At 35.6% G+C, this 18,579-nt stretch overlaps 3 protein-coding genes across 4 annotated transcripts in view; 2 read left to right on the top strand and 1 right to left on the bottom strand.

The window, feature by feature from the left end:
* Positions 1-3,493: 3,493 nt before the first annotated feature.
* On the top strand, positions 3,494-8,411 carry LOC111445590 (protein NRT1/ PTR FAMILY 8.3-like). 2 transcript variants are annotated; one of them, XM_023084064.1, is made up of 5 exons: positions 3,494-3,638; positions 5,119-5,224; positions 5,361-5,578; positions 6,023-6,579; positions 7,290-8,411. In XM_023084064.1, exons 1-5 carry the CDS (start codon positions 3,588-3,590, stop codon positions 8,110-8,112), a joined length of 1,755 nt encoding a protein of 584 aa, XP_022939832.1. In that variant the 5' UTR covers positions 3,494-3,587; the 3' UTR covers positions 8,113-8,411. The 2 variants fall into 2 exon arrangements, with proteins under 2 accessions (XP_022939832.1, XP_022939833.1); XM_023084065.1 differs by lacking the exon at positions 3,494-3,638 and adding an exon at positions 3,662-4,034.
* Positions 8,412-8,729: 318 nt separating this feature from the next.
* LOC111445609 (uncharacterized protein At4g15970-like) lies at positions 8,730-12,238 on the top strand. Its single transcript, XM_023084108.1, has 4 exons — positions 8,730-9,270; positions 9,604-9,969; positions 11,308-11,789; positions 11,882-12,238. The coding sequence occupies exons 1-4, from the start codon at positions 9,022-9,024 to the stop codon at positions 11,886-11,888; spliced, it is 1,104 nt and encodes a 367-aa protein (XP_022939876.1). The 5' UTR covers positions 8,730-9,021; the 3' UTR covers positions 11,889-12,238.
* Positions 12,239-12,658: 420 nt separating this feature from the next.
* LOC111445197 (protein ACCUMULATION AND REPLICATION OF CHLOROPLASTS 3) overlaps positions 12,659-18,579 on the bottom strand; it is a 16,246-nt gene continuing 10,325 nt past the window's right edge. The window contains exons 10-16 of the mRNA XM_023083443.1: positions 16,587-16,865; positions 16,408-16,499; positions 15,894-16,276; positions 13,959-14,063; positions 13,739-13,876; positions 13,077-13,243; positions 12,659-12,986 (exon numbers count right to left, since the gene is read on the bottom strand). Of these exons, the coding sequence (XP_022939211.1) occupies positions 12,914-12,986; positions 13,077-13,243; positions 13,739-13,876; positions 13,959-14,063; positions 15,894-16,276; positions 16,408-16,499; positions 16,587-16,865 (1,237 nt within the window). The 3' untranslated portion in view covers positions 12,659-12,913. The remainder of the gene's footprint in view (positions 12,987-13,076; positions 13,244-13,738; positions 13,877-13,958; positions 14,064-15,893; positions 16,277-16,407; positions 16,500-16,586; positions 16,866-18,579) is intronic.

Below are 18,579 nucleotides of genomic sequence, written 5' to 3'. Positions count from 1 at the left end.
GATTTTTTTTTTTTTTTTTTTTTTTGCAAACATAAATAATTCTACGAGTTTGGTGACTATCTCATAAAAATTGTAACTCGTTGCTACTAAAAAGCAATAGCGAAATCGTACGGTGTATATGTTTAGAGCGGGAACTTACATATTTATATACATATCCTAGAGTTTTAAGCTTCAGTCTTATCAATTCTAGTATGCTCTATTTATTAGTCGTACAAGCACAAGTACTACTTTTTGGCACATAATTTTTTTTTTTGGCACGGATCATCAATTGATTGTCGAGTATCTACATCGAGAATTTAAGTATTGTATACGTCATTAGTTTAATGAAGTTCCTTAGAATTTCATCATCCCTTCTTCATCAAATCCATTGAATCGAGCATCATCACTGGTGAGGGGAACGAGTGCTAGCGAGCACGCTGTGCCTCAAAGGGGGGTGTATTGCAAAATCTCACATTGATTAGAGAGGGGAACGAGTGCTAGCGAGGATGCTAGGTCCTAAACGGAGTGAATTTTGAGATCGCACATTGATTGGAGAGAGAAACGAGTGCCAACGAGGATGTTTGGTTCCAAATGAGGTGGATTGTGAGACTCTACATCTGTTGGACAGGGGAACAAAACATTTTTTTATAAGGGTGTGAAAACCTCTCTCTTACAATACACGTTTTAAAAACTTTAGGAGAATCTCAAATAGGATAATATCTATTACTAGTGGGCTTGAGTTATAAGTACTAGAGTTGGTAACCACGAATTTGTGCCCTTCATATTTATGGCGGGTCTTCTTCCATGTATTTGATGTGGTCTATCAGGGTTCTACTCTACACAATATGAGATCACTCAACGAGGTCAGTACTTGCATGTATATGAAATGATCTATCAAGATCGTGTGACACAAACCCACGTTGAGAATCATTTCTTACATGTATACGATCGTGATGGTGACGCATTAGAGTTACGAGATTATAGATCAGTGATAGAATTGTGTCTTGTGATAGATTTAAATGATTTTAACTTTTTTTTAGTATTTCTAAATATATTTAGTAAACTTTTATCTTTATTCATTAATTCGTTTCTTTATTCGAATATGAAAGGACAGGTTATGAATATTAACATACTAAAAAAATATGATCATGAAAGAGTCCAGCTGTTGGTCGGAATTAAAATGGTTTTTTTTTTAATTTTTTTATTCGAATTAAGATATCTTCACCTTATGCTCCAAACCAAAACAATATGCCGCAAAATTCAAATATATATATATATATAATACGTATAAGGTCAACCATGTCTTAAAAAAGTAACTTTAGAATAAGGTCAACCATAGCTTAAAAAAAGAAACTTTAGAAATAAGATATTAAATAATATCAAAATTTTATATAAATAATAATAAATAATTTTAACTATTAAGTTTTAGTTTAATTTTCACTCATTAATATTAAAAATATTATGCTTTAAAACTTAGATTTTTTCAAATATAATATGTTAACGATTTTTAAATTAAAAAAAATATTTATATAAAATATTATATGTCTTTTTTTTTATTTGTAAAATATAAATTATTAATTAAGAAGTTAATTAATTAGCTTACTATTATACTTTATATATGTTTTTGGAAAAACAGAAATGAGAATAAAATAAATAATAAAGTTCACTTTTTTTTCTTTCTAAATCCATACACTACTTTAATTTTTGAAATATTTTTTTCAAAAGGAGAGAAACCAACGTGACATAGAAGGTTTATTTGGTTTTTTATCGATTTAAAAATATATATTTAGAGAATAGATTCTGTTGAACCAGTCCGCTTTTATTCATCTGGATTAGTTGTCGGGTATGACCCAATAAAAATAACTTTAATGGACCTCTCTAAATAAGGACAACATGTCATCCACTTACTATCCTTACTTTTCTAGGTAGAAAATGCTAATCTTGCTTTTGTCTCCGAATTGACTATAATAGAATAAATCGACTAAACAACTAATAAATACTTGTTTGTTCTCACCTCTCGAGGTTAGTCAAACCATTAAAACATTCACTGAAAGTAAAATTGTACCGTTAAACTATTTAATGTTAGATTAAACACGACTCTCCACAATGGTATGATATTGTCTACTTTGAGCATAAACTCTCATGGCTTTGCTTTGGGGTTCCCCAAAAGACCTCATCCCAATGGAGTCAATATTCCTCACTTATAAACTCATAATCATTCCCTAAATTAACCGATGTGAGACTTTGATCGTTCAACAATTAGATTGTATTATATTATTAATTATCAATAGTTTTTTTTTGTATTCTATTTTTTAATTTGTTATGAGTATGCAAAAATAGTTGATGGTGTTAATTAATTCTCTTTTTTTATTATTTATTTGACAAAATTATTTTCAAATTGCAATTATTTTTCAATCTTACTAGTTTACTCTACTTTTACTTTGTGGTAACTTTTAAATTTTATATATATATTAAGTTAAAAAAATATGTGGCATAAGAATTTCACACTTTTGGAAAGGGTATTTTTCTTAATACGTGGAAGTTGACAACCTTTTAATTTTTAATGAATAAATTAGAGAATATATGTATTGACTATATATATATATATTCACTAAATATTCTTAAAAAAGAATAAGATTAATTACAAAAATTTAGGAAAATAAATAATTAAAATGAAAATCCTTTTTAAAATTTGAAGAAAAAAGAAAGAGAGTATCATTTTCCTTTTCATTTTTTAATTTAATTTTTATTTTTCATTTTTAACTTATATGATAATGATTTTTTCTTTTTATGGTTCTGCCTTTTATTTTAATTTTTATAACGGCACAAATTTGAGATTATCTACCGATAATTGGATTTTTCGTAGAAAATTTATAAAGATGAATAACAGATAATATCAATTTTTTCGACATAGATTCTATTAAAAAAATATAACACATCACATAAATTCAATAATATTTAAACAGAAATACAATCCACCTCATTTTTAAAGACTCAAATTCAATATTACAACATATATATTTATTTACAAGTAAATAAGTGTTAGAAAATAAGTTAGCTTAGTAATATATATCACCTAGGAAGTACGAAGATGTATTATAATCTGAAAGGATGCTATTGGTGGCTAGGAACGAAGAACATAGAGGATTTCATAAGACGATGCTTGACCCGCCAACAAGGGAAGGCCTCGAGACAGCGTCTAGCAAGATTGCTATAGCCCTTAAATGGGAAGCAGTGTATATGGGTTCTATCTCGAATTGGCCAAAGATTAAGCAGTGAACCGAGTAGTGGAGAAACAGACCATACAAGACAACTTACTCCCTTTGAGAGGAACTTGAATGAAGAATATAATTGATGACCAACTCTTTTTAATTAATGCACACTCAGTTTAATTAACGAAAAAAATTCCTCTCCACTCCTTGGATTCTTAGTTCTAATTGGGTAGGTCGTGCGGGCCCCGACCTTAACGACATATCAAATGATCCATGGTTTTTCATTTCTTATATGATTGTTTGACTCATAGCCCATGTGCAACTTATACGAGTCGCTTTGCGTGTCCAAATTATCCTTATTGTAACTGAAAATTTTCCGATCGGAGAAATAGCGCAATGGGTTCTCAGGAGAACGACCGAGCAATCTTGGAGGAGGGTCTTTTACAGGTTTGATCTCTCTGCCTCGGTATATTCGGAATAGGACTGTTTCCGCTAGTGGAATGGTCAAAGGGTGTGAATCACTTGAATCTCGAACCCATATATACTTCGCATTCGTGATTTCATCTTTCTTTCCCCTGTTCGTTAGATTCTTAAGACGAAGATCTTGAAGATATATGAAATGAACATGGATAACCTGTTAGCGAATTAATCGTTTACGTAATTAGACAATTTGAGCACTTGATGTCCTTCGTGATGCTTGCTAAGAAGAAGTCTAACAATTAATTCTGGTTAGCTCAATGGGTCTGAAATTGATGTTCATAGTTTTTGGATTAATCTTCTTCCTAAACTATGAGCATTGTTGAAGCCATTTATTTCGTCATATACAGCCAAGTCTTCATAATATTGAAGTGTTTAATTTATTTGGAATTGGGTATGTGAAGGCTGATGACCATTTGTTTTTCTCCTGCTTCTTTCTTCTTCCCTCTCGGATGAAGGCTTCTTTTCCCTGTGATTGATTTGCCTTACATAATTTGGGTGGTTACTCATTTGTGAGATCCATATCAACACATGACATGCGAATTGTGCTAGTATAGGCACACGCTTTACTTGAGTTTATTGAAACTCTAACGAAAAGACCTTTGAGTTTTGTCTTGTGATGGTACCTTCGAAGCAGGCTGGATGTTTTGTTTTAAAACATGATGTTCTTGGTTAAGTAGGAGGGCTGTCTCCAATTGTGTGGCCGATTGGCCATTGTTAGGTTAAAGGGGAAGGGATTGGGATAAATAGATATTGATGTTCAGATTTTGGGATAAGGAATGTACAACTCAACAACATACAACACTTGTCAACTTCCTCATATGTTGGCACAAGCATCAACTGTTTTTGAATTGCGTATTCCAGGACTGAAGGAATGAGTATGCTAACAAGTTTCTAGTCCACCGGATGATTGACACACATAAATGTATAATATATGGACATTATAATTACACATGTATTCTAAAGATGTTTATTTGTATTTTCCTCTTAACCCGTCATATTACATATGTCATGTTAATATTTTTCATACAAGAAAAATACAAGGGTTCGGGGTTTGGGCGGTCTTATGAGGTATTTGGTTGAAGAGGAATGATTAAGTGTTTAGAGTGTTGGAGAGGGAGCACCAAGAAGGATATGTGGGCTCTTGGTAGGTTCCATGTCTCTCTTTGGGCTTTAGTTGTTATGTCTTTTTGTAATTACCCTTTTTAAGTATCATTTTGCTTCACTGGATTCTGCTGTTGTTTTAGTTTGACTCCTTTTGTTTGAGGCTAGTTTTTTTTGTATCTCCTTGTATTCTTCATTTTCTAAGTCTGTACTTCATAAGTTTTTCTTAAAGGAATATATATATATATATATATATATATATATATAAGAGTGGTCATGGTATTATCTATGCGACACTGCGGGGTCAACACCTACAAATGCTTAAATTTTGATTTCCTTCTTTTAGAATGAAAGCAATGGACTTTATACAGGCGATGGCTCAGTTGACTTCCATGGTAATCCTGTTCTCAAGCAAAATACAGGAAACTGGAAAGCATGCCCATTCATTCTAGGTATCTTTTTTTAGCTTTGGTATGTTTAGCATAAATTAGTAACTCAATTTGGATTTAACAAATTAAACTTCAAAAATTTAAACTGTCTTTTCTTTTTTATTCTTTACTTGACATTTGAATCCCTTTATTCATACAGGGAATGAAGGCTGTGAGCGATTGGCCTACTATGGGATTTCAACTAACCTTGTTACGTATCTTACAAATAAACTACATCAAGGAAATGTATCAGCTGCTAGAAACGTCACTACTTGGCAAGGAACTTGTTATCTTACACCCCTTATTGGAGCTATATTGGCAGATGCATACTGGGGAAGATATTGGACAATTGCTACTTTTTCAACAATTTACTTCATTGTATGTTTCATCTGAAGTGGATATGCCTTCCTCCCTTCCCTGGCATTTCTGTATTTTTGTTTTCTTTGCATATTATAGTGATTTTTGTCATGATGTTATTTGTAGATAGATTCCTATGGAACTATAAGCCCCTTTAAATGAACTGGTTAACATTTTCCTCAAAAAGTATTTTCAAGTACGATCTTATTCTCTTGTTTCTCTGTCTTGCCAAATCCTGCAACGTTAAGCTTAAATTCTAAGAATATTGGGGGACAAGATGGTTGCCTTACATAGCGCAATAAACAATGTATGAAGTAATATGACTGGTGGAAATTACTTTAGGGATATCATTTGTGGATCAAATACACTCTTTTGTTGCTTAGGATGCACCCTTGTCAAACCTGCATGCCAGTCTCAATATTATATTTTCAGAGTGCGACTAAAGATGCAGATTTTTCTTTACAGGGAATGTGTACATTAACTCTCTCTGCATCGGTTCCTGCTTTAAAGCCTGCTGAATGTGTTGGGTTTATGTGCCCCCCAGCTTCTGCTGCTCAGTATATTGTATTTTTCCTTGGGCTTTATTTGATTGCGCTTGGGACAGGTGGAATTAAACCATGTGTTTCATCCTTTGGAGCAGATCAGTTTGATGATACTGATCCTGCTGAAAGGGTTAAAAAGGGCTCGTTTTTCAACTGGTTTTACTTTTCTATCAACATTGGAGCTCTTATATCAAGTAGTTTCCTGGTTTGGATACAAGACAATGCTGGGTGGGGTCTGGGGTTTGGCATCCCTGCATTATTTATGGGCCTTGCTATTGTAAGTTTCTTCTCTGGCACAAAGCTCTACAGATTTCAGAAACCGGGAGGAAGCCCAATTACGAGAATGTGCCAGGTTTTGGTTGCTTCCTTTCATAAACGAAATGTAAAGATTCCTGGTGACAGTAATCTTCTATATGAGGTGCAAGACAAAATTTCTGCCATTGAAGGAAGTCGCAAGCTGGAACACAGCAATGAACTGAAGTAACTTTCTTTCACTAGCTGAGATATAATCTTGTAGCTGCATTCCAAAATATTTATTCTTTTTCCTTTATAAGGCAAACTTCTTATTTTTCATGTCAAATTTTGATTTGCCAATGATGGATTAGGTGACACAGTAAAACCCAGTTATTCTTTCAACATTTATATATTAGCATGTCTAGGGGAGTACCATATCTTCATTCTCTTTCCAGTTCCCAAGCAACTTGTTAGTGGGATCTTTCAAATGATATTTTTGATAGCAGTAATCGCCATTAGTTCGTTTCGTAGATTTGCTGCTTGAAACAATCGAGTGCGTAGCTATTACATGCATTAGGTATATGTGTATGGTATGTATATACTTGACAGATTCATGGTAGATTTTATGCATATTTTGAATCTGTCCTGATCATAGGAATATCTGGTAGGATAATTAGCAACCTTACTAATTATTTTACTGTCTGTGCTGACCTTTCTTCGCAATGAACATCATTTTGTCTGTAGTAAACATTGCAATTAAATGATGTTCTACTTTGACATATGATGTGAAAACCTGATCATGATTGAATACTGAGAAAATTCACGACTTATTGCTTGTTTGAGATGACTTTTTTAGTACTTGAAAAAGGATATTGCGCATTTAAAAATTCATTTCAAACAGAATTCTGGTGGTTATACATAGGAAAAATTTACAGTAAACTTTGTGTGTGCTGCAGATGCCTTGATAAGGCTGCTGTCATCTCTGATGCTGAGTTGAAAAGCGGAGACTTCTCCAATCCCTGGAAGCTTTGTACAGTAACTCAGGTCGAAGAATTCAAGATTCTTATCCGAATGTTCCCAATTTGGGCTACTGGAATTGTCTTTTCTGCTGTGTACGCCCAAATGTCGACATTGTTCGTAGAACAAGGGACAATGCTAGACACAACTATTGGTTCTTTCCGCATTCCTCCAGCCTCTCTCTCGACCTTCGACGTTGTAAGTGTTATTTTCTGGGTGCCTGTGTATGATAGATTCATAGTTCCAATGGCAAGAAAAGTCACAGGAAACGGGAGGGGATTCACAGAAATACAGCGAATGGGAATCGGCCTGTTCATATCAATTTTATGCATGTCAGCTGCAGCCTTGGTAGAGATCAACCGACTGGAACTCGCCAGAGAACTTAATTTGGTGCATAAACCAGAGGCTGTACCGCTGAGCATACTATGGCAGATACCACAATATTTCTTGCTGGGTGCAGCAGAAGTATTCACATTCATTGGGCAGCTCGAGTTCTTCTATGATCAATCTCCAGATGCCATGAGGAGTTTGTGCAGTGCATTGTCTCTGTTGACCACTGCGTTGGGGAATTACCTCAGTTCCTTCATTCTAACCATTGTAACCTACTTGACAACAAGAAATGGACAGCCCGGGTGGATACCAGATAACTTGAATGAGGGCCATCTGGATTTCTTCTTCTGGCTCTTGGCTGCACTAAGCTTCTTCAACTTGTTGCTCTATATTGTCTGTGCCAAACGCTACCGCCCAAAGAAGGCTTCTTAAAGGTGAAGGAAGAACATGCTGCTGCTGCTGCTGCTGACTGCTGTAACTGTAAGCCACAAAAGGCCATTTCCAGAAACAATATTTGGGTCATTATTCTGGTCTGCTGTATATATACATAGATTACAAACGGCCCCCATTTCCCTCTTCCTTTTTTAACTTCAAATTCATTTTTATATTGCAATTTGGCTTAAATTTGGTGTCATGTGCTTAAAAAAGCATGGATTAGTAACGATCTTAACCATCTTTGGTGGTTTGTTTGTTCATAATTGTTATTATTTTAAGGCTCTGTGTTCCAGAAATTCTTTATTTTCCCATCAGCACTTCGGGGAAAGGAAATATTAATGAAATAGTGCATGATCTTCATCATTAAGGCCAATGAAAATTCATTGAAATCAATGATTTTTAAAACATGATTGATATAGGTGTATAAATTTGAGAAAGAATTATAGAAAAATATTCCTGATTTACGTTTTTTGCGTTTGAATTTTAAAATTCGTTCGAAACGATTGCCTTTAACTTTGAAATTGTTTCAAACGATATATTTTCTGTTGGTGAGAAAATTGGAAAGGTGATAGCTATGGCTCCTCACCGTTCTCATTTCGATCTGATCGATCGTGACACGGAGTTGAGAGAAGGCAAATGGAGAGAGATATAATTACAGAAAGTGGGTTTGTTTGTGGTAATGAATTTTCAAATGTTTTAGAGCAGGGGATCTTCTTACATTAATGGTGCCTCTGGCTGTGGCTCCCACACGCAACTCTGTCTCTATCTCTCTCTCTAGTACTCGTATGAACTGTTGATGGTGCTGTTGCTTGCTCTCTGGTTTGAATATAATGGGAATTGGGACGGAATCTTCATCCCTATGCGCTCTTGTGTCGGTTCGTTTTCTGGAGGAGATGCGCCGCTGTAATGTTTGTGATCGCTGCTTCTGATTCTTACGTTTCCGCCATGTTTAGTTACCATTCCTCCATCTCCTTCCGTCGTACTCTTCAGATTCTTCTCCTCTTCACTGCCATTTCTCTCGCTTGTCTTGTTATTTTCAGAGAACTCGACTCCTTTCGCTACTTTCCTCTCTTCTCCTTCTCCACTTTCTCCGCTTCTCCTCCTCCTGCTTTTCCCTTCTTCCCCTCCCTCGCTGATGACGATGAGCCTTCTGCTGTGAGTTATCTCGTTTCCTTGTTCGTCTTCTGTTCATGTTTTGCCATTTTGGTTGATTATTTTCTTACTTTTTGTTCTTTTGGTTTGTGTTGATTAATCTAGTTTCCGTAATCGTCGTTCTTTCGAATTGTGAGTTTGAATGTCATCGATGAATTGGCCTTGATAATGAGGGATGTGCTTTGGTAGTGTATTTTTCTTAGCGCCGAAAAATACAGAACGATCATGACTTCCCCTTTCTTATGCTGAAGTATTGATCTGCTCTGGATTGGATGTTTTATGCTTCTGATTATACTCTTACTTGCCTCTGATTTTGCCTCGTTTGGCTGATTATAGGATGCTGATGAGTATGAACTGGGGAAGGTCTTGAAGGATGCTGCAACAGAAAATAGAACTGTTATTTTAACTACTTTAAATGAAGCATGGGCTACTCCAAACTCAGTAATTGATCTCTTTCTCGAGAGCTTCAGAATTGGGAATCAAACTCGCCAACTATTGAACCATTTGGTCATTATTGCATTTGACAAAAAGGCATTCATTCGTTGCTTGGCTATCCATGTCCATTGCTTTTCTCTCGTTACTGAAGGAGTTGATTTTCATTCAGAGGCATATTTTATGTCACCCGACTACTTGAAGATGATGTGGAGAAGGATTGATTTTCTGCGAACTGTTCTTGAGATGGGGTACAATTTTGTGTTCACGGTATCATACTCTCTCCTTTTCCTTTGAGATGGTTGCTTCCTTAGTTTTTATTTATATCAATAGTTCATTTTTTTTTTTAAATTTCCTCTGGAAGATTGTGATAAGTAATATATCTTAATCCAATGCCCGGGTAGGTTGGATAAACAGCATGCTAGTAAATCGATAATGGGTCGACAATCGATCTATGTTCAGTCTTATTTTGATATTACTAGTGAAGCAATTTACAGTTTGCCTTGTGTAGATTTCTTTTTTGTACTTTATAATTTATCAATATATATGGTATACCGTAAAGAACAACATTGATAAGCGATATGTCGAGACTGTGGTAGGTCACCTCTTTTGAAAGTTGTACACTTAACATCATACTAAGAGAACCCTGAAGAGAATGTTTGGGAGTGATCTTAAACCTGACAACAAAAGTGATTTTAATCACTTTCAAAGATGTCCTAAATCTTTTTGTGTGCAAGATTTTCTAGAGAATTCTGTTATTTACATTTGAAATATAAATGAAATAAGTGATAAGAAGAACATTACTTGTGAGGAACTTGAAGGTGTCAATCATTTCTCTCTATAACACGCGTTACACACGTGTATCGAGGTGTCTTTCCAGGTGATACTCTGATTTGTACATCCAACCTGTATGGGTCTTCAATCTTATTATGGGTATCCAACATATGTTAGGAGGGTGTTTCAGTCTTAAAGTATATGGACAGCATACACAATTTCATATACCAAATGTTTGTGCTTCATAACTATTTGACATGGAGAACAGGTATCAAACTGGATGCCGATGAATCGTTTTTGGGTTTGGATGTCTTTTCTCTCCTTCACTGTTAGAGCATTCTTGGGTAGTTCCTGCAGGGAAAGATTTTTTGAAGTGGAAAATTCCTTTATCAATCAAGTGTCACCTCTGCTCCCTAGGTTGATTTAAGATAAGGAATTAGGGTCAATCCATTGCCCACTTAGTTGTGGTTCTCCTCCTCCACTATCAGCAGTAACTCCCATATTAGGTCTCCCTTACCTTTTGTCTCAATAGTCAAGCTTCTGTATACAGTATCTATACATGCCTGCTTTTAACTCTTGTCGCTTGAGATCTGTTATTTAGCTGTTTCATGTATGACGGAGTAAATTGAAGAATTAGATTATCATCCTTAAGGATATATCAGTTCTTATATTATCATCCTTAAGGATATATCAGTTCTTATTTTGATGTATGTTGAAGGATGTCAATTCACATGCTCCTCTCATGTCTGTATCGAGCACTCAGATCAAGATATAACTTTATTAAGTATTCCTTTTGTATTTCTTTTAATTCCCTACTCGTGTTTCTTCCTTCAGGATGCTGATGTTATGTGGTTCAGGGATCCGTTCCCTTTCTTTGACATGGATGCAGACTTCCAGATTGCTTGTGATCACTACCTGGGCATCCCTGATGATTTAGATAACAGACCCAATGGAGGGTTTAACTATGTGAAATCCAATAATCGGTCAATTGAGTTTTACAAGTACTGGTACTCATCTCGAGAAACATATCTGGGATACCATGATCAGGATGTTCTTAATAAGATCAAATACGATTTTTTCATCTATGAAATTGGACTAAAGATTATCTTTCTGGATACTGCTTATTTTGGTGGGTTCTGTGAACCCAGCAAAGACTTGAATCGTGTACTAACCATGCATGCAAACTGCTGTATTGGAATGAACAACAAGCTTCATGATCTTAGAATTATGCTCGAGGATTGGAAGCATTACATGTCTATGCCGCCATATCTTAAGGCATCATCAAATTCGTCTTGGAGAGTTCCACAGAATTGCAGGTATGGCTCCATTTCTAGCTCATACAAATTTACCATTCTTGAATTTCGTTTTTTAATATGTACTTTATTCTTTTTTTTTCCTCTTGTTCCAGTATCTGATCATTGTTTAATCGGCGATTCTCCAAAGAATTTTTGAATCCCACCAAACTCGGTCATTTTTGCACTGCACATTTCGAGTTCTGTGGACCTTCTTCTTAAAGATAGTTCGAGGTCCAGCCGTTCCATTGTACATCGCCAAACTGGAAAACGTGAAGAACACAGCCTAACCATCATTAGGAAGCTTGCTTGGTAGAATTTTAATTCGATTACATCAGAAGCCTGTAACCACAATTAGATAAACTAGACTGCATATTCTCCCTTGGTAGAATTTTAATTCGATTACATTAGGTGCCTGTTTGGATCGATTTCGAATGTTGAATGCCCTGGAATAAATGTGTTTGGATATGAAATATAATTGATGTCCGTAAACAAATGTTTGATTTCGTTGATTTTGCAAATGAAATCAAAACTAATTGATTAAATATAAAACAAGAAAATAGTTGAATGAAAATTTTTGGTTAATCACAAATTGACACATTCTGATCGTTCAATCGAATAAGGTAATTTGGTCAAATTGGGCCATGTTATTTGGTCATTACGTTCAATTGAGCTCCAAAAAGAGCTGATCCAAGGCCAACCAAGTCCGAGTTCAATTGGTTGGGTCCAAGGTCGATCAAGCCCAAATCCAATCAATTGATATTATCTATAGTCCAAACTAGGAAGATCTCGTGGAGAAAGAGGTTCTATACAGTTGGAATGCACCAAGAACTTGCCAAAATGGGCTCACGGGGCATCAACTAATGGCAAGTTCCTCATTAAGTATACAACCATCCAAGAATAAAAGTCTCATCTTCCATAAAAACCCAGCTTCAGGAGTTCTTTTGTTCATGGCTACATAATATCCTTAAATCTTGGCGAAGTGGAAATGAATATATACACATTATACATCATTCCTATGATACTGCCAAAGAATTCAAAACCTACAAAGTGAAATAATTCAAAAGATAAAGGATGTACAGTTTCTGGGACGATTGCCAATGTGAAACACTTCCCAGTGACCGCAAAAGAGAGACAATATTTGTTATTTATGCTGTATCAGCACCGGACTCCAAATTCTCACGTCCCATAAGATAACCTTCACTCCAAACTTCTATGTATCTGATATGTACGTACAAAGGATTAAGGGGAAACAAAAAACAAGAAAGAACAGGAAATTTATTGTATATGCACTGAATAGCGAGTACCAACCTTGAACCGTCAACATTAATGCAAAGAAAGTCGCCATGACGCCAACCATCTTGGAAATGACCAAATAGAACATCGCCTGACCTTGAGTAGAAGCGACCTTCTCCATAAGCCTTTCCCTTCCAGAAGTTTGCAAACCATCGATCCCCTGTGTGAAAATAAAACCAGCCCTGATAACACATGGGATTTGTGTCAGTTCAATGAAAGGCTCCTGTACAGCAAAATCACTGCCAACACATAATTCGAAGTGTATTTCAGGTTAAAAAAACGATAAAAATTTGGGAAAGAGGAAACAGTTTTAGTCTAAAAGGTCTGGGGAATAGATTTTGGTACAGAATCATTGTTGTATTAATGACACTAACCAAAATAGGATTGAACAAGTCGTGTGGTAATGACCTTTAGGTTTCATTATAGATAATTCGTCATGTCATTGACTCTTTGCATGACATCACTTGACATATTCCTTGATATCAATAATGGAACAATGTTCCAAGGAGCCAACTAAGAACGGAGTTTCTTTAACCTTTTAGGAACTGAGAATCATTTTCTTTCAAAGGTGTATCCTTCTCATATAATTATTATAAAATTAATTTTTATTTTGTGCACAACAAAGCTTTTTAGAGATGGTCACTTGGAGTGAAACAAACAAAAACGCGAGGACAAACCTTTCCATGCATGACATCATCTCTCCATGATCCTTGAAACATATCTCCATTGTTGAAGTAGACTGTACCTTGACCTGATCTCATACCATAGCGCCACATACCATCATATATGCTCCCATCTTGAAGTACTAGACGGCCCTGTACATATAGTCAAAAGCTGCATGTCATAAAGATTGGTATAAAATAAGTTTGCACTTGTCTTCTATGTCAGGGACAATACCTTCCCTTCGGGAAGCCCTCCTTGGCATCGTCCCCTGTAAACGCCGCCTCTGTACTGCAACTCCATAACAGGACTCCACTTTTTAGGTGAATCTCGCTCGGCTTCCTGAATGTAATGTGATCATTGTACTTCACATTTTCAGATTCAGAAAACTCTATAACAGGAAAATTTTGGTAATAATAAACTATTAGCTGAGAACTGTTTATGGATACGTTAACATATTATAGGAAGGAATTCGGAGTAGATTCTTTTACTTTTATGGGCTCCATGGAACGATCAATTGCAGCAAGTAGAACCATGTCAATTGATTGGACTTCACTCAAATACATTGCATATAGAAAATGTGACGAGCTCAAACTCATCCAAACTAATTGGGCTAGAAATAATTCTAACAATTGGCAACAATCAAGAATGAAATATGATTACAAAATAATTTATCAAGGGAACACCAAAAGGAAGTCCAAAAATGAATGACTACCGAGACCTCCAAGCAAAAGTTAAGTCGAGCATTCTAGGATGAAGGGGGGAGTTCAAACCACTAGACATCGGAGGTATCCAAAAAGACACCACTATAAATATTTAGTACAAGAATATTGCAAGAATACATGATCTTGAGATTTGACCCTCTAACAGCGAGAGCAGCGGTTAGATCAAGTGTAGCAGAGGGGGAATTCATCTTTTGGATAATGTCCATTGTGTTTGTGCCCTCTTGATCAAGTGTGGCAAAGGGGGGATTTCTTTTGGATAATGTCCATCGTGTTTATGCCCTCTAAAGCAAGATTCCAAAAACAAACAAAAAAAAAATGATATTTTTGAGTATTCCTTGTTATGTTTTCTTTTTTTTCTAAATGGCACTCATGTTTGTGTGATCATGCATAAGAGAGCCAGGGGAGAAAAGGCCAGTGGAGTCCAAGCGTACACAAATATTCTCCTGCTGAATAAGATTGATAAACAGGATGTTGCATATCAGAGTAATCCGATCTTTCTACCTGAGACAGGTCTATAATAATATTGAAAAGCTATAAGCCAAGCCTCTCTCGTAGTTCATACACTTCAACGAAGAATTTTGGGAGCTAGAAATCTGGAAAAGCCTTGGGAAGACAGTTTTCAACGAAATGGATTAACCAAAGCTAGATGAGTGATGTCAGAAGTTTACCTTCCTCAAACCCACTTTGAAGTTCAAGAAGTTAATGGAAAGGCCTTTAAAACAAAACTACGGAGTTCCAGGGGCTTCCCTTTAAGAATCTGATGGTCACAAGTAAACCAACCTTCTCTATTCATCTTAAGGTCTTTCAAGAGAGCATCTCCAAGTGCATCCCGAAATTTTATGAGCAACCTGTATCTTTTAGATTTCCCGCTCCAACACTGTGCCCTTTCTAAGGGTTAGAAGCTTCCTTTCGATTAACAAGATGACTCCCACACTTGAATTCCCTCTCAAGCCCAAAGGAAAATTTCCATTTTTTTCTTCAACAGATTAGCAACCTTATATGCATCTGAAAAAGGGATCAGAAAAAATTGCGTACAGACAGACAAAACAGTATCTAGTAACATCAATCTTCCTCCTCCAGAGAAAACAACTTTTTTTCATTTATTTAATCCCAATAACGTGTAAACTTTGCTAATGAATCAACACCCAGACAACTCAAATGTGAGACCCTGGCTAAGCACGCAAGTCTTTTGGCTTCCTAAATCCTACATAGCTCTTGTCCGTCAATATTGACCCCTACAAAACACGATCAGTTGAAACAGAAGATAAATCTATGGGAGGAAAGATAAATATGCAAAATGAAGCATGATTTGACCTTTAAAAAAAGTTAGGCATCAAAAGATGAAAACAAAAAGGATGCACACAAAACAACACGCGGCCACAGTCACAGATGTCACATTAATTCAAAATATGAATGATGAGTGAAAAATCTATAAGAAACACATCACCAGCATTGATGCAGCACGAGCAGACAGAAGTCCTTGCTTCTTAGGAAGGTCAGGAGATTTCCCTCTTAAAAATGCAGATGAGGTATCGTAAAATTCCTTAATCACTTCTAAACTAGTATCAGTTAACGAAGTCTGAGAAGAAAATCTGGAAGTAGTAATTGAAGCTTTAGATTTCTTCTCATATTTCATCTCTGGATTTGGAGTGGATTTATCTTTCAGCTCTTCTGAAGGTCTCACCCCAACTGGGAGGTCAAATATGCTTATACTGTCAAATGCAGAAGCCAATTCAGCATCAGCAGCTCTTTCCCTAGCCCACTGCTGTGCAATCTGATGTGCTGGACCCAAATTCCATCTGTGGAGGGGGTCTCTGCGAAAAGAAGCTCCTACAAAATGCATTTAAATTCGATAGTTATGAGTAATATAAGCAGCGCTCTAGATAATGTCTCGTGTCCCAAGTGTTACCACCTATCTGTGCATAAAGCAAGATTTAAACAGGAAATTTCATAATGCTAACCTCTACTAACTGCATTGCTGAAAGGCAAAGAATTCACATCAGTTTCTACTATTCCAGCCTCAGGTTGTTCAAAATCACTGTCATTTGTTCCCCTAAATGTAACAAAATTATCAGGAACCAACAAACAAGTAAAGGAGGAGACGTAGAAACTGAGCCAGCTCAGAAGAAATGAATTTTACCTTGAACTTAATAAATCACTGTAGTTGAATGTTGTCTGGAGATTTTCAGGATCTTGATAAAAAATTTTATCCAAGCCCTCTGAAGCAATTTGAGTTATGACCATATCAGAGTCTGATGACTCTCTTACATTGGAAGGATTTGCATCTTCAGGCATATCACTTTCTTCAGCTTCCTCTAATGGTTCTTGAGGTTTCCATAAAAGCTTGAAAACCGAAGGGAAACGCTGGGCCAATCTTGATAAAATGCTACTACTTTTGGAAGATTGCTGCTTTGTTGAGCTGGAATTCATATGAAAGTTACACAAAATTTGATCCATAAACTATAAGTAGGTTTTAATTCAACCTTCCTCTCAGTTGTAATGATGTCCTTTTTGCAACAACAAAAAAATATAAATGAGCTAGCAACATGGTACCGTTAGAATGGGCAATGTCAACAATGGAGCAGGAAGAAGTATGGAGAAATGATTCAACTATAAATAAATTAACGACAATCAATTTGACACTACACAAAGTTTATAAACAAAATTGGAATATGTGCTCAAATTCGGAGTCAAAGTTATAGTTGAGTCAATTAATTATGTCTTAAATCCTAATGTACTAAAGCAACAGTGAAGATGACTATCACTATAGCTATAACATTAAGCAAATCAAATGGAAAGAGAACCCCTGAAAGAAAGCCTAAGAATAAACAAGAGTAGCTCAAATAAATTTTCAGCTCATCTAACATCTTCCATGAAGAATCTCTCAAGCCAAACACTCAGAACTAAGTTGATTGAGAGTTCAATTTAAAATCAAAGATCATCTTTCAGGACAGTAAGGGTACCTGAAGAACACGGTGCATTAAAGGGAGTGTCAAGCAATCTCATGAACTTCAAACAAACTTGATCAATAACCAATCAGTGCACTTAAGCTTAATTTTTATAAGGTTGGCCAAACGAAATCTATTAATAGCAATAAGGCTTTTCAGTATGGTTCTACCATGAATGTACCAAGTAAGAACATTTATTTAGAACAAGTCTAACCTTCAGTACAGTATCTAGACCAATCATCATAACTAAAATTGAACTAAACTTTTCAAGTTGTTTAATTCCCTTCCTGTGTTCCTGGCTTGATTTACATTTCCTTTGGAACTTGTTGCCTATTGGCGTGAGGTAGAAATCATTCTCCCTGAGACATTTTGCCATACCCACTTGAAAGGCAAACTTTTCCTATGATTGATCCCCTAATTTTTTTTTTCCTAGCAAGACTTCTATCTTTTTCTTTTTTTTTTTTATTTTTTTTTTATTTTTTTACTGCAATCTTCTATTGTTAGACTTCGCTAGAAATTGTATTAACCAAGATGAACTTTCAACTTCCTGACCATGTGCCTGTTTAATGGGAAAAGGAAGGAAAGACATATTCCAACCTCCAAGTCGAAAGATTGATCAACCTTACCTTTGAGAACAAAACCTTATATAAAAAGACTAGAGAACTCAACGTTAGAGAAATACACGTGGTAAACTTTCCCCTCTTATTTTAGGTTAACAATCCAACCACTTGTTCTAAGAATTCCTTTTGTTCTTTTTTTTTTTTTTTCTTTAACTTTTTCACTAGGCTGGGGATAGACCCCTAAGATTTTAACTTCATACCTAGGTTAGGCACGAATGGCTCCCTGTTTGGTTCAAGCTTCTTTTGCTTGCGTTTTATTCATATAGAAAATCTTAAGATGGAAAAGTGAGGAAAGAATAACAGTCTTACGTCAGATACATAACCCTCTTCTCTATATAATTGTCTGGTATGTTTGTATTTTATTGATAAAAACCATCTCATTTCCTTCAAAAAGAAAAATATACAAAGTTTACGAGGGAGGCCAATTGCTCCAAGCAAAATCCCTTGACCTCCAACTGTCCTAATAATGTACATTTATTATATATGACTTCACCAATACAAAAAACATTGACAAATTCTGACAAGTGATAAGAAATTAAAAAAAAAAAAAAAAAAAAAAAAAAAA

Source organism: Cucurbita moschata, unplaced genomic scaffold (assembly GCF_002738365.1).
Source record: "Cucurbita moschata cultivar Rifu unplaced genomic scaffold, Cmos_1.0 Cmo_Scf00007, whole genome shotgun sequence".
Taxonomy (NCBI): Eukaryota; Viridiplantae; Streptophyta; class Magnoliopsida; order Cucurbitales; family Cucurbitaceae; genus Cucurbita; species Cucurbita moschata.
This window is presented reverse-complemented; position numbering and strand designations above follow the sequence as displayed.